Source organism: Curcuma longa, chromosome 11 (genome assembly GCF_044706935.1).
Source record: "Curcuma longa cultivar G26 ecotype Majalengka, Jawa Barat chromosome 11, ITB_CL_G26_1.1, whole genome shotgun sequence".
Taxonomy (NCBI): domain Eukaryota; kingdom Viridiplantae; phylum Streptophyta; class Magnoliopsida; order Zingiberales; family Zingiberaceae; genus Curcuma; species Curcuma longa.
Genome location: NC_133871.1, coordinates 22,868,999 through 22,884,247, shown reverse-complemented (window position 1 = coordinate 22,884,247; position 15,249 = coordinate 22,868,999). Strand labels below are relative to the sequence as shown.

The 15,249-nt window shown below is 37.6% G+C and overlaps 2 protein-coding genes and 1 long non-coding RNA gene across 4 annotated transcripts; 1 reads left to right on the top strand and 2 right to left on the bottom strand.

Moving 5' to 3' along the window:
• Positions 1–545: 545 nt before the first annotated feature.
• LOC141840955 (pyridoxine/pyridoxamine 5'-phosphate oxidase 2) lies at positions 546–4,191 on the bottom strand. Of its 2 annotated transcripts, XM_074729059.1 has the most exons (8): positions 3,985–4,191; positions 3,875–3,924; positions 3,723–3,780; positions 3,613–3,645; positions 3,114–3,209; positions 1,260–1,430; positions 947–1,058; positions 546–798 (listed from the first exon to the last, which is right to left on the bottom strand). In XM_074729059.1, exons 1-7 carry the CDS (start codon positions 4,060–4,062, stop codon positions 957–959), a joined length of 588 nt encoding a protein of 195 aa, XP_074585160.1. In that variant the 5' UTR covers positions 4,063–4,191; the 3' UTR covers positions 546–798; positions 947–956. The 2 variants fall into 2 exon arrangements, with proteins under 2 accessions (XP_074585160.1, XP_074585161.1); XM_074729060.1 differs by lacking the exon at positions 3,114–3,209.
• Positions 4,192–4,601: 410 nt separating this feature from the next.
• On the top strand, positions 4,602–8,827 carry LOC141840308 (uncharacterized). Its single transcript, XR_012602737.1, has 3 exons — positions 4,602–4,725; positions 7,927–8,279; positions 8,367–8,827. It is a non-coding gene; the product is annotated as an uncharacterized LOC141840308 (long non-coding RNA).
• Positions 4,946–14,873, bottom strand: LOC141840306 (putative trehalase). Its single transcript, XM_074728248.1, is given in 12 exon segments — positions 4,946–5,213; positions 5,778–5,991; positions 6,107–6,206; positions 7,252–7,339; positions 7,442–7,606; positions 8,965–9,037; positions 9,700–9,809; positions 9,886–9,986; positions 10,092–10,207; positions 12,254–12,373; positions 14,158–14,682; positions 14,684–14,873. Coding segments are annotated over 12 exon segments (1,737 nt in total). The 5' UTR covers positions 14,722–14,873; the 3' UTR covers positions 4,946–5,126.
• Between the last annotated feature and the right edge of the window lie 376 nt (positions 14,874–15,249).

Below are 15,249 nucleotides of genomic sequence, written 5' to 3'. Positions count from 1 at the left end.
TCCCTGGGGTGGTCCCCCGAGCACTGAGGAGAGTCAAACCGTGTGCCGCCCTCAACCAAGAACCAAAGTCGTTCGTAAACGACTGGGAACACATGAGCTCATGGGTCAAGTTTAGGGTAGGGTTAATGGAGAGACTGGTTTCGATGGTTTTGGCATGGAAGATGAATTCGCAAGAGAGATTGAAGCAAACACTATTGTTTTCATAGAGACTCTGGGAACGACGTTGATGATTGCATCAAAGCTTTGAGAGGTTGATCAAGAGTATTTTTGTGAAAATTTATCAACGAGACGAAGGTGAGGGAGGAGTAGCAAGAACAGTGGCAAGCTTGATCATTAGCAAGAAGACACTTATCTTGAACAAGTATTTGAGCCAAGTGTCCAACAATATATATGGTGGCACAATATTTGGATTTTTAAGTAATCAATGCATAAATTTGATGAAAGCCATAAAGATGAGTATCATGGCTTCCCTCTTAACTAATTAGAAAAAATAGAAACAATCATCATGCATAACTTTTTTTTTTTCTGGCAGTAGAAGCATCACATTCACGAAGATTTCATTATAATATATGTGCATTTATATGAAACAATTAGGATACTCTATACAATGAAAGTCACGAAATCAGGATACTTAGATACAAAACTGTTTCTTAGTTCTTAAGCCATTTTCCCCTGAAGACTACTGCAAACACGTTCCAATGCTTAAATGGTCAAACCTGAAGGATAGTCAAATGGGTGCCTAATGGGTACACTATATTATCCAAAGCACCTCCATTTTTTGCTTTTGGCAGCAAGAACCTGGAAGGAGAAAGCTATGAGGAGATAAAATGGAGAATTGTCAATAGAAGCATACAAAAAATGTCGTGGAATATGAAAGAAGAGCTAAAAACATAACTGTGATTTACACGTTATTCAATAAATTCTAGCCTAATTGGAAGATCCATACGTGCTAAACATTATGGATTGATTTTCTGAGACATCCATAATTTGCAGCTGGACCCATTTGGTTTGGATGTAAAGATAAGTCGCTCATTGCTTCGCAAATTCAAGTAGTCAACCTGAGTTCAAGATTCACAAACACAGATAAATAGCAATGAATATGATGCAAAGCATCAATAACTAGGAAGGCCTTGAGAATTTCAAATGATAATGTAGTGGAGAAGCATAGTGATGACATGCTTTCATGCGACTCCAATATCATAGGAAAAATAAATTTACACAAATTGAGAAGAGAAGTTATTGATATTTAAGTTACTGACCTGATCTGGATCAAAAATCAAAAGACAAAATGCGTCAACTGGGCCTTCAGATGGATCAAGTTTTAACTCTTCACCAGGGTCGTTGGTAGTAATAGCTGGAAGACTAGGAGTAGAGGCTAAGTACTGTAGTCGTGATTTCAGAGAACTTGCAAACCATGCTTTCTCCCTTTGCTGCATAAAAAAATAATAATTACAGTTAAAACCATAGCAAAAGATCAGCTAGACTAAGGGACGCTAGAAGATATTATTGATTGCAGTCAGCTGGCCAGATAAATTATCATCTGCTTCATGCTGATGCCAAGGCTGAGGCAACCACATCAGATTCTTGCAATAAACAAGCCCAAAAAGTAGAAAACATATCAACAAGCATAATTAGTTAATGTAATGGAGGTGCCAACTGCAATCAGCCCAGAATTAGCATATTGCAAGAAAATCTAGAAATGCATAACCCCCATAACTTAATTTCTATGCCATTGACATGTACTTTTTTTTTAAAAAATGATCATGTATAAACAATTAGCAAATTATTATGTCCGATGAATGAGATATTACCCAAAAAAGAAAAAGAAAAAGAAAAAGAAAATATTACTTAGAGCATGATTTTTCTATAGACAGGTTGGAATCAAAATTCATGTGCATGCTATAAGAGCAATTATAACAGTCCAAAATCTGAAGATTCAGACAATCAGCATTGTGAAGGTAAGGAAATGAGTAAAAATCAGTTTCAACATTACTTTCTTTCTATAAAAAAGTAAGAACAAACTAATTCATTAAACCATCTAAAAACGTACAACACTGGATTTCATCTAGAATCATCATCCCCTCCCCCTCCTCTAGGAACACCTAACAACAATATGAGCTTGTTTATTCCTCTCCCTTAACATGACACCAACTAATAATTATACCCTCCCCAAACTCCCAAATACCATCAATTAGATACAATGCTTAGCATGATGGCACATCTCACCTTCTCAAGCATTTTACAGACACCAAAAAGTCTAAAACAACAATAATAGAAGAGCAGAAATTATGCTAGTAGCCTTCCAAACCAAACTTTATTGATAAATCATTTATCATTTATGTTACCTTTTCTTAAGTGATTCTAACCATGGTAAAGACCTGATACAATCACATGCTAATAATGAAAACCAAACAAATCCGTAAAAGTGAACTTACAGCTCTTAGGCAATCCATAATTAGCTATACCTCAGATGTAACAAAGATCATAAATATTGAACTTACAGCACTGAGGCAATTTAGAGTTGGCCATACTTATATGTAACAAAGATCATATATTTGAATCATGTGACAACAATGAATGAGGATCATTGGAAGCATTAAAATTTGTAGCATCAATGATGTACATCAACAACAAAAGTGAAATCATACTCTTTACAACTAGTTTTACTATCATGAAGACAGACAAATTTTCCTCATTCATGGACCAATTTTGAGAAGTATTATCTCAGTGATTAGTGCTCCAACAGCAGTCTGAATCTCACACAGCATGCCTCTGCCACGTCAACACCATCTTATCAACAATTCTTGGTTATATATTCATGTATAAAAGATCACTTGCCAATACCATGTGTATGGACATGCTAAAACTCGACAGAAGCCACAACACAGATTAGGGACTTAGTGGTTCAAATCATTTATCACCCAGTACTATTTGTTAAAGTGACACTAACTATATTATGGGAATTGGTCAATAAAATTGAACTTATAGCAGCTTGGCAATCTGCAATTAGCCTTACTCAAAATGTAATAATGATCATAGGTGAGTCATCTAACATCTAACTTAAAACGAATGATGATCATAGGATAATAGGAAAAGCTAAACTGTTTGCTAACCTGAAACTTCAAAGCATCTGAATTTGTAGCATCAATGATGTCTATAGTTCCCTTAAATCTGAACTGTTCCCACGACTCAGTGAAGTACCAACATATCTAGAAGAGTTTAATGAACCATAACAAAGCAATTTCAGTTCATTACTGCTAGACTGAAATTTGAATATATGAAGAATTTCAACCAATGAAAAATATTGAAGGCAGACACTTCTGATTACAACTTTATCGTGTGCAAGAACATTAAATATTGGTTAATTTAGCATTCATCATCATCGTTTGTCTATTAAAGATTTTTTTAAAAAAAAGTTAAAATCGATATTGATTGCTCAGCGTTCTAGCTTAGTGACTAGGGAGAAAAGAATGAAACTACAAAAGTAACAAGTTTTCTTGATATACAGATGATAGAACATGTATTTGAATACTAGCGTGCGTTCATTATGCGCAGCTACAGAGTTATAAGACGATAAAATGCCCTAATCGCATTATGCCCCAAACGATTTACCTCTCCGAAACGGCAATGCTGAATCTCCTCAATCTGCTCAATCAACGAAAGCAAGCGCAAAGAGTGAGCATATACAATTCTTCCAAAAACTCCAAATACGTGTAAGTTACCTTGGCGCTGCGGCGATCGGTATTTATCTGAATCATATCCGTACCCTCCTGAAACCCTCTAGGGACAGCAAAATTAATCAACAACTTCCGCCCAAAGTATCGGCTAATGAAATTGAGACGAGAAGGATGCGCAAGAGTAGTACGGGTCATACCGGAAGACCACAGTTCGATTGGAAGGTCTTCCATCGGAACCGACTGTCGCCTGTCAATCAATTGTCGAATCAGGATCAAGATCACGGAGAGTGCGAGAGAGGTCCCTTACTAGTTGAAAGAAGGCGGAATGCTTGAGATGGGCATTGGAGTCCAAGGATTTTAGGAGGAGGGGCTTCCACGACGCCATTCCCCGAAAGCAAGAAGAAGCAACCGCCTTTCTTCTGTGCTTTGTTTCTCTTTGATCACTTGCACAAGGCAAGGAGAGCAAGTTCGATGGGCTCCGCTTCGCGACCTTTCTCGCCTCTCTCGTCACGGTCTCGTGTGGATCGGTTTGATTTTTTTCTTTTTCTTTTTTAAGTTTTATAAATAACCCCAAAAAATTGCTTTCTAATACGTCCTAATTAATTATTGTTTCTCGATTTACTTTCTCGTAAATAAAATTTATGATAAAATCGATCATGTAAGACCATTAAAGTGATAGATTCCGACAATTATTGCAGAAATAGAAGATCCATCAGAGCCTGCGGTTCTCTGAAGGCATAATTTGACACTGATTGGGCAAGCAAGCATCCTTCACAAGACACGCATCAACTGTCCAAAATTAATCGGACAGTAAGAATCTAAATTATTAAAAAAAACAAAAATACAAGCAATCACAGCCGCACAAGCCCTATCCTATCCTGACAGCACCCCCATCATTCCAGTGCTCACCTTCCAGAACAACTATCTATCCTCGCCGACGAAGAGCTGCGGAACTGGGCCGACGAAGAGCTTCGCCATTCCTCGCCGAGAGGCCGAATCCAGCTCGGAAGTCCGAACCTCCCATCTCTCTCTCCCTCTTAAAAATCAGGTAATCGGGGAAGTTAGATCTGGTGAAAATTTTTTGCTTCTAATTTGCTCGAGTCTACCAGATCAACATGTTTTAAATTCTTTTTGCATTATTTTTAATGTGCATGTGTGTGTTTTTAGGAGAATTTTTAGTAAAAAATTGGTGTCCAACAGAACATCGTGACAGAAATGTGAAATGTTGGCAAATCAAATAAATCAATAAAAGACAACAGAGCCACAAATCAGTCAATATTACCACATAGAAGAAAATTATAATAAGTCTTCTTTTACTACAAAGAAGGGGCATGTTACACGAGAAATAGCTAGAAAGCTCGATAGCCTTATTCAATTAAACTATAGGAATCACATACGATATAGCGCATGAATCATGTAATAGTTGTATACTGTTACCTTTTGCTCAAGTTAATGGCAATCGATTGCTCGATCATGCGGCCAACCAAATTCTTCCAAAAATGCCAGAACTACGCCGTTGGACCAACCAAATCCAGTCTGCAGACACAGCGAGTAAAGCTTCAAGGAACAATGTAAATCCACTTAGGAGAAAACAAAGAAATTTACTCCCCCTCAATCCACAACCTTTTGCAGCACAAGAGAGAAAACAAAGAAAATATTACATCATCTTCCATCCACTCTCACTCTCAAATTTGCTTCAGCTGAACCACAGGTAACACCACACAAGTTTGTTGTATTTATTGGACTTTCTTTTCCTTCACATGGTTTGATCGAAAATAAAGTGGAATGTTTCTACATTTTAAGTTTCTTCTTCTTTTCACTTCCATCCAACTCAGCAGAATAACGAGTACTGGAAGTGAAACCAGCTAATAATCCATTCATCTACTTCATTGTAGCAGGCATGCTACACAATTTTTTAATGCATCATCGCAACTTCCTTTGATTTTGTTTGGAATTCTTGTGCAAGGAGGTCGGACTAAAGTGACATGTTGAGAATGTTTTGATAAAGTTTATATGGTAAAATTAGGTCTAGTCATTATTATTAGCTTTGCCAAACATGAAACTAGTGAAGGGTGTAAATTTAATACTTAGATTTGTTACCTGGGGCGTGTACTCCCCGCCGCTTCCCGTATCTCCACAGACTTGGACATCATATTTTTCATGCATTACTCCAGTTCTCTGGTATGCAACATAATTTGTTCTGATCCACCTAATAGCAATATCTTCCGCCAATGACCTGGCTTCTTTTGAACCAGTGTTAGCCAATCCCTCTACTATCATATGTTGCAATGGTGCCCAACCATTTGGGAAATCCCTGCCCATGAATATGAAGAAATGCTTACATTCAATTTTCTTCAAAAATTAAGAAATTATTCATACTGCATGCATGTTTTCAATGCCTTAATACCCATGCCAGGAAAACTACTAACCATTGTTGCCCATTATTTGTCAATGAAGTAGCAATTCCAGCAGGGTGAAGTAGCCCAGAGTTTTGGAAACTTTTTACAACTCTCTCCAACTCTTTGCCATCTTCACATGTATCCAAAGGTAGAATTAAAATTTGTTCTTTCGACAATGCAATGGATGGAGACAAATCTCAGAAACAAATTCATCACAATGAGAAACGATGCATCCGATTGCTTAACAAAATTAGAGGAATGCATTTAGATGATAGAAAGCATGGAATGGAAGATCCAGCATTAAATGCTTCGTTTACCACACATCTTCATAGTAGGTTGGATCCATTTACTTGGATGAAAATACAAGGAGAGGGAAGGTGACATAAAAAATGTACAAAATAATAGAGTTCTATATGTAATTTTGTCATTCTCTCTCCTCCTCCATTCTTTCTGCCCAAGTAAACCCACCGTTAGCTTAAGCATTTAGACAAGAAGGCAGCCCAATATAGCATGCATATCAAGTGGCTCTGTTGAGCTCCAGTTTAAGTGCCCACTAAATTATATTGTAACAAAAACATGTAATTGGAGAGAGCAAGCATCAAGAAGCTGCTTGTCGACCACAATTAATGCTGTTCAATAAAAAGGACACCTAATTAACTTCCTAACTCTTCAATTGGTGAGTTAATCTCACGTCCACAATCCACAGAGGAAATCCATAGCAAAACTGAAATAAATATTTCAGAAAGAAAAACATCTCCAATGAGACAAAAAAATCTTTAATTTTAATATTCATATGAAAATATGAAATGCCCTCAGGTTTTCAGAGAAAGGCGTATGATAGAATGTGATATGATTGGAAAATGTTACTCAATGAAATATAGGATAAGGCTAATCTAACTTTATGACTACATGGGAAAATGCGTTGCAACCGTTAAAGCCCATTACATATTTACAGATTAGAGAAACGCAATACTTGTTTTCCTTTTTAATACTTTAAAACACTCAGGAGTCATCGAATCTACAAACCAGAATCATGCTAAATTGGAATGATTATAAATACCAGCCTTCTATATTGGATATTCAGTTATAACAAGTAGAAAAACATGTTAACATTCCGTAACACACATTTTTGCTATTTACTAAAACCATGATGCCTCAGAATGATTAGGTCATACCAGAACCATATGCCCTAATCCAAAGAGGAACAAAATTTGATGCAAATATATGATGGTTTTGGTGGTGGACTTCCTGCCTTTGAGATTTCTGTATGACAGAAGATTAACAAGAAAACGTAATCCACTGTGATGCCAAAGTAACATATTTCCAGTTTAAGCGTTAAAATCTGTAAGGTGTATAAGAAAGCACCTCAGAGTTGTCAGCCATAAGCCAATAGTCCAACCACTGGGCCATATCTGAGTTCCAAAATATTGATCTTATTGCTGCCAGGCGTGCCTTTGAAGCTGCTGCAAACCTTTCTGAGGTTGAACAATCCCCAGTTATTTTTGCGAAGTAGGATATGTCATATTCCATCTATTATAATAAACAAAGTTATTATTTCAGGTATTAGTTAAGAGCACAATTGCACCTCAATTATCCAAACATTTTAAGGAAATGCAAACTTCTACAATTTACCCTAAAATTTCAAGTGATAAATTTCTGAGCAAACTAATGGATCATTAGTCAGAGTCACTGCTTGTGGAAAGAGTTACCTCCATTGCCCACCCAAGTTTCACACAAACACCAATATGCTAACACAAGAAAACTGCATTCATCAAAATATCTGAAACTCAAGACACCAACTACAATAGCTGTTTTATCAAAACTTAGTTTTGCCATGGTAAATTAAATAGGTTCAGGTGGAGACTTATAATGGAGCATTTTTGACACCGAGAACAGAGTGATGGCTTCCGTGGTTGTCTTCAATATCATGGGGGTTTTGAAGCTAGAAGAGGTGACTGGAGTGAGTTGTATTCCAGCGTTCCTCAATGTGAAGGTTTTGAAGCTAGAAGAGGTGACTGGAGTGAGTTGTATTCCGGCATTCCTCAATGTGAAGGTTATGGCTCTCACTATCCAGAGGACAAGGGTTATACCTATCCTTCCTCGCCAACCTCACACCCGAGCCTCCACATATTCACTGGGTTCAGACTCCAGCATAAAGAAAACTACGTAAAAGTTGCAGCATCTCCACAGAAACCAGAGTCAGGTCGAAGCCTGGTCCTGCTTAGATTAGACTGCTTCCGTTCCAGTGCCACCATCTGCAAACTCCTTACCTTCTGACAATTTTTATCAGGTGCTATAAATGCTTGAATAGAGGCCACTTTGATGCAGACTGCCAGAATGAAGTGATTTCTTTCCAGTGTCTCAAGAAAGGTCACACGTTGAACATCAGTTTTTCTCATCTTCAGGCGGATTTCCCCATGGCACCTGCATCAGGTTGTAATCTACAATACTCTCTGAAAATGCATAAGATCCTTATAGCCTTAAAGATTTCTTGTGTATTATCATATAATGGAGAAACCCTTTGTCTAGCTGACGTCTAGTGATACCTTTGAGCATTCTTGATGTGCTCAACTGCCCGACTTTACCAGACAAATCTCAATCATGACGGAAAATTGTCTGCTGCTAAGGTGCTCCCACAGGATCATTGTCTATGAAGTTTTATCACAATCCATTAGATATTCTCCATTAATGTGATTTGCGAATAAAAAGGCAAACATCTCTGACGAAAACAATATAGAGACACGCCTAGATGTGATAATATTTTATTAATTGCCACATGATGTCAAAGAAACTGCAAATATATTTCATAGCATCCTATATACTGAGAAGCCATATAAAAGCTTCATTTTGTATTCAAGTATAGTAGAAAAGGTTTATCCATATGATACCTTGTATATGAAAGCATTTAAATCCACAGGTATTATTGATGTAGTTGCCAATGTTGTCAAGTCGGATGAATTTCTGCAGCAAATAAAAAATTCCAAGTGAAATCTGAGAGACAGACATATTGAATATCATTTTAAGTTAATGAATATATTTAGAAAATAGAGCATGTAGATGGCTCTTTCCATCTTAGTAGATTCACATTGACCAAGATCATTCAGTAGAAGGTGAAATCTCTGTACAAGTCTATAACCTAAAATAAAATGAATAAATTCTAAGATACAAAGAATGTTTATTTTATCCCCCCCCCCCCAAAAAATAATAATAATAATAATAATAAGTGCTCCACATGTAAGGCATTGATATTCATTGGCCCATGTATTAGATCACAGGTCCAATTGTGAAAACAGTAACAAAACTATATGACTTAATTTTTCCTAACCTTGTTCTGTTGGTTATTACATTGTGGTTGGGGGGATGTTTGACATGAAGCAGAAGGTAATCGGTGCATCCTTATCTTCCAATGCTGGTATGGATTGTACATGTCAAGACAATTTATCATTCTTGTATATGGTGTTACACAAGATCAGAATATCGACATTCTAAGTTTTATTTGTTTGTATAACTTGAACACAACCAAATCAAATTTCTAAGCTCTAAGTGAAAGTAACAACAGCAAAACCATAAACCATAAAATAAAAGCTGAATTGCAAATTCAGGATGGTTTACAAGTATAAAACCTCATCCAACGCGAGCTAAAGTCCCATCCTGATTCAGCAGTTGAAGCGACCTGGTGGTAAAAGTTTCTTCTTTGAGCAGCAGATGAAAGTCTGGATGCTGACTCTTCATCCTACTTGAAGGTAACAACTTTAGTATTTATCAAAAAGTTGTGATCAACTGAGAAATTACAGTGGTTAGAAACATACAATAGTGCCAGATTCTGGCCGGGGTCTGTCCCACATAGCATTGTATCGGTTGAGAGAATGCTTGTGGCCTTGAGCATCTTGTACGGTCACCTTGTGAACCTCTGTCAATTTTTTTTTTCAAAGAACACATATGTCTTCAAAAGAAACCATATAATTGGTAACAGTTAAAAAAACAAGGTGACTATTAAATTACAACAAATGAGAACCTGAATTCCAAAAGTTATGCTCTTTAAGCAACAAGGGGACAGCTTGCTTAACAAATTCCATATCACCAGTTCTCTCATATATTTCAAATACCATTGCACTCAATAATGGTGGTTGACTGCAGAAAGTGCCAATATGATCAAATTTCATGATGGAAATTATAAGAACAATCATGAATACCATAAAATTCTATCACAAGTAAAACAGGATTAGTCGCTAAATTAACTTTAAACTTTTCCAAGAAAAACAGGATTAATTGATAAATTAGCTTGAACGTTAAGCTTTTTATGGAATCTAGACTGAAATTAACTAGATAAAAATAAATAAATAAGTCCAGATTTTTTTTTTCAAAACAATGTTGTCCAACCGTTCAGCCCCTTTTTTCTTAGCATATTTACTTTGCTTCGTTACGTCAACATTCAATTAAACTTATTGAAATCAACGATTTATTATGAGGCTAGCTAACCAAGTATAAGATTTTGATTAGGGTAAACTTGGGTTGGTAGGTAGGATTCAATGTATTTAGTTGAGATATTGATTGGATGACGATTCAACATACTGACTAGGTGGGATTGATCACATAGCTCTGCAAGAGAAGAAAACTGACAGCGAATAAAATTAGAATTTGCTTTGATTTGAGAATAAAATTTAGGGTTTCCTTCTCTGCCAGAGAAGAAAACTGATTTAAAGTTTTGGCAAATTTATTAGATTTTTATAGTTGTTTTGAATGTCTAATGTTATTTAGATTTTAGAAAGAGATTTGTTGAGATAAGCTTAGTAGTTATTTTACCAAAAATAATTTTATAGTCACTTCATCAAGGAGTTAGGATGCCATGTAATTAATCATCTTTAAATTTAATAATATTTTCCTCTTCAATTAGTTGAATTCATATTTTTTATGGTACAAACTGTTTGTGTTGAATCAAGTGGGTTTGCTTTTATCTAATCCAACATTCATTTGTCCCTAGTGGTTTCTTTTATCTAATCCAACCTTGATCAAATTTTCCAGACTATGCAGAGTGTAGAACCATCCCTGAGTCTCATCCCTGGTGGCTGTCTGTGAGCCCCACCTCCTAAACACTACCCATGGCTCTCGCGATCTCCAGCAATTCAATCACTTGAGTCCCTGCATCTGCTCTACCTCCGAAACTGCATACCAAGTGATGCCAACTTCGCACTACTGTCCTCATGTCAAACTTGAAACCACCGGAGGCTCAACACTTCCCTAGCTCATCAAGAATGTTGTCAGCATCAAAACTGGTTCATCTGGCCACTGATCAGCCTCCTGCACCCTTTTCAGCAATAAGCACCCATGACTTCACCGCATGACTATGTTGTCCAGGGATTTATCGGCCAGAGCCACCACCCTCCTGCCACTCCTACCAAACTACTTCGGCTGCTCCCGTGTCATCCCCCACAGAGGAATTGACTGTGAGTTAGTGTCAAACAAACATACAAGCCTGATTCCCTCTGTCTCTCAAGAAAAAAGAGCAAATAAAGAAATTAAAGAATAATAATACAGACAAGAGATGCAGTTCTCAGCATATCTGGAACTACTACAAATTGTAGTGAAAGCAGAATCTTAAATTGCAAGGAACCATCATCTCATGATTGATTGAGAGTCTAGAACACACCCCTTTTAGTTGATTTTACCAAATCACGTCTCTCACTATTTTTCTCCACATTTCACCAGGCAGACTCATGTTTATACATTGTTGAAACTGGCATTTATTAAACAAGTTATTAAGGTCAGCAGACAGTTTAGTCAAAAAAATCTCCTTAACAGCTCAAATCATCAAATCAGGTTATTTTAACTTTAAAATAATACTAGAGGCTTCCTAGAATTCTCAGGTGTATTTCTCAAGTGCTTTGAATTAAAACAATTGAAAATTGCACATAAAAAAAACCCAAGAAGCAGCTAACATGATGTCATTTTTGGTATGGACCAGATGAACTAGCAACAACCATAAAACCAAATGCTGCCCCACTACAGCAACCAGCAGACTAGATTGCGAGGACTTGCTTTTCTAAACATAGAAATGAGGACAAATTTGAACTTGTCCAGATTTTACTATTGAAAAGAGATAGATGCGGCTACATAATAAAAAAAATAAACATGAGTATATTTTAGACCAATGTAAATATTTGAGCTAAAAACACTCACCTTCGATTAGTGTAGTATGCTCTTGCACCATTCAAGACAAAACCATAAGTTTCAACAAGGGAGAGAAGATTTCGCACTATTTCCTTTGCAGTTTCATACATTTTGCTTGCAAGTAAGCCCCTGCATAACAAGATATATATCTTGATGTTACTATTTTCACATGATTTTCCTGGATGCAATAATTGCATGGCCATGGAAAGTTCTAAGAGAGTCATAAATGAAGTAAACATTGACTAAGATAACAGTATATTTTTGTGTTATGCTCATTTGATAAATAAACAAGAAACACCTATCATTATTTTGCTCTATTGAATTGGAGGGATAACACCAAGCACAAGCATTGATATAACTACAATTATAGGGCACTACCCTATCATAATTTTGCCCATTTAATCTGGGCAGAAGTAGTTGTGGCCTGTGGGCATGGTAGGGTACTTTCCCTATCATATTTTTTTTAAAGCACCCTTGTAAATGGTGCACTACCAATATTTTAAAAGACAAATTCTTTAAGACTCAAAACTAAGGTTATCTGAACCACTTAGCCAACAATGGTACAACCAAATTTTAGTTTTATACTAGAATCTAAAATAGGCAAGTTCTATTTCATAGAAAATGGGATTGGATACTCTTCATTTTTGTTTTAATTAGTTGAACAGATGGATATGGCCCAATCTTAAATGTTGCCCCTCAGCCACAGAGCTCTAATCCAACATCCCCTTTTTTGCAATAGACCACTCTTCCTTTTCAACATCAGCATTCTCTCTCTTAAATCTCTCTCCTCCTCACTCTTCCTCCTCCCTTCTCTCCAGTAATCCTACAACCCCGTCCTCTCCAACATCGCTGATGCTATCTTTCCTCCACAGCAATCAGCCGATCAGCAACCCTATCCTGCCACTGGACACTTCGTGCCCTAGTTTTAGAGAGAATCCTAGTTCTACCACCACAACTTTAATCACTTATAGTACTTATTTCTTCTACCTAGCCTTGAATGAGGAAAAATTGCATAATGCATTACATGACATTGTCTCCTTTTCTTTGTCCTCTTTTCCTTGTCTTTGTTGTGAACATACAAGTCTACCTGAGATTTTGATTCAATATATTTCTATTGAGAAAGAGATAAACATCAATCTACACTTGATTTTTTTATTTTGTAGCATGCCTTCCAAGGTCAACTGTTTCATTTTGTTGCTCCTGAAGAACTTCTTAAATCTTACTCAAGGTCCTCAAAATCACAATATTAGGTAAAAGTAAAGCTTGTCAACTACACTTGTTATCAAGCAAGCCTAAGTAACATTAGAGTTAGTGCAAAGTTAGTATGAATTTGAAGAGACAAAATTATTGATCATACATTTTTCAAAAAATCTGAAATTAAGAGAAGAATTTTGTGAAAAGAGTTGCAATTCAGATGTTAACATGATTTTTTTTCCTTTTTGTCAATTTGATTTTTTTATATCTTTTTTCCTTTTGCTTTTCCCCCCATCTATTTGTACTTGTATTGCAACTATTCTTCTGTTCTATCTTGTTTATGCACCCTCTGATCTCTGCAAAGAGGGTTATTTGTTCAAAAAAACAGGAAACAAAAAAGGCATTCCAAATTTAAGGGAAAAAATGGTGGAAATTCTTTAACCTGCAAATCCTTTTCAAGGAAATAATTAGGAAGCCTTCCCCTTAGTTAGTAGTTGCTATCCAAATCATTTCAAAAAAAAGTTCCTCCTCCCTTCACGTATTATTTCTCATTTTTCTTTTCATTAATATTCAAATTAACACTTAGATGATCGTATGAATTAGAAAATGACCCTCCTGACATCTATAAATTATGGACCATAAAATCAGCATACTAGAGCAAGAATACACAAATAAATAGAAAGCAAGGAATGTGGTAAATAAATGTCAACTGAACTGACCTGATACTCCAATAGGAATCCCAGTAATAAACCTCCCTAAACCTCGAACCGGGCACGACAACCGGGCCAGGCAGCGGAAGCAGTGTGTGCCTCTCCGGCTGCTCCCGCACCTCGTCCGCTACCCTCCGGCTCAAGTTCTTCCACAGAGCGTGCACCTGCAGCGCCCAAGCTCTCACCTCCGGGTGCTCCACCTTGGGCAGGAAGCCCTCCGGCTCCGCCACGAAGTCCGCCGGCTGCGCCACCGCCAAATCCGACCCGGCCGCACCGAAGTACTCATCGACGTATCTCTGCAGCGTTGCGGCCGGCACCACCCCGTCGACGCGGGGGAGGGCGTCGAAAGCGGCCCGGGTGCTGTTGAGGTCCCGCTTGAGGGGGAGATCGACGTAGACTTTCGGGTCGAAGCCGGAGGAGCCAAGGGAGGCGAGGGCGGCCGACTGGAGGGACTGGAGGAAGGCGATGAGCGGAGTGATGGGAGTCGAGCGGACGGCATCGGCCATGGCAGTGGCGGCCAATAGGAGGAGGAAGGAGGGGGACAAGGGGGAAGGCGGAGTTAGGGCGAGACATGTGCGGTTGTTTGCGTTTGGAGATGAAAGAGAGGAGGAAGATGGGAGGGGGGCGCTTTTATTGGGGGAGAAGAAAGACTACTGCGCCCGGTCTCGCCGCCGGCGACGTGGACTGCGGACTGCACTCGTGTTTCCACGTAGGCTGGTCGATCGATAACGTGCACGAATTATGTAGCACCCGCGTCCCACCCCGCCCACGGGCAAAAATGCACTCCCCTTTCTTTTCTTCTGCAAAAGGTGGAATTAGCCAAAAATGCACTCCCCGACACAATAGTCCAGCGGAAGATGCTCGATGATTTATAGGATTTGAATCTAAATTACGATAAATTATTCGAATTTGGGTTGGGACAGTGACGGTTGCGTGTGGAGGTGTACTTTCCAATTTATTTGAATCGATATTTTCAAGATTGGTAAAAAATTAGATAATTAGATTTAAAAAATAAGTTTTATTTTTTTAAAAAAAAAATCTTTGTCGTTACTCTCTCTTTCTTTCTTATTTTCTTTCATTCAAACTTCGTGAATGTAAAAT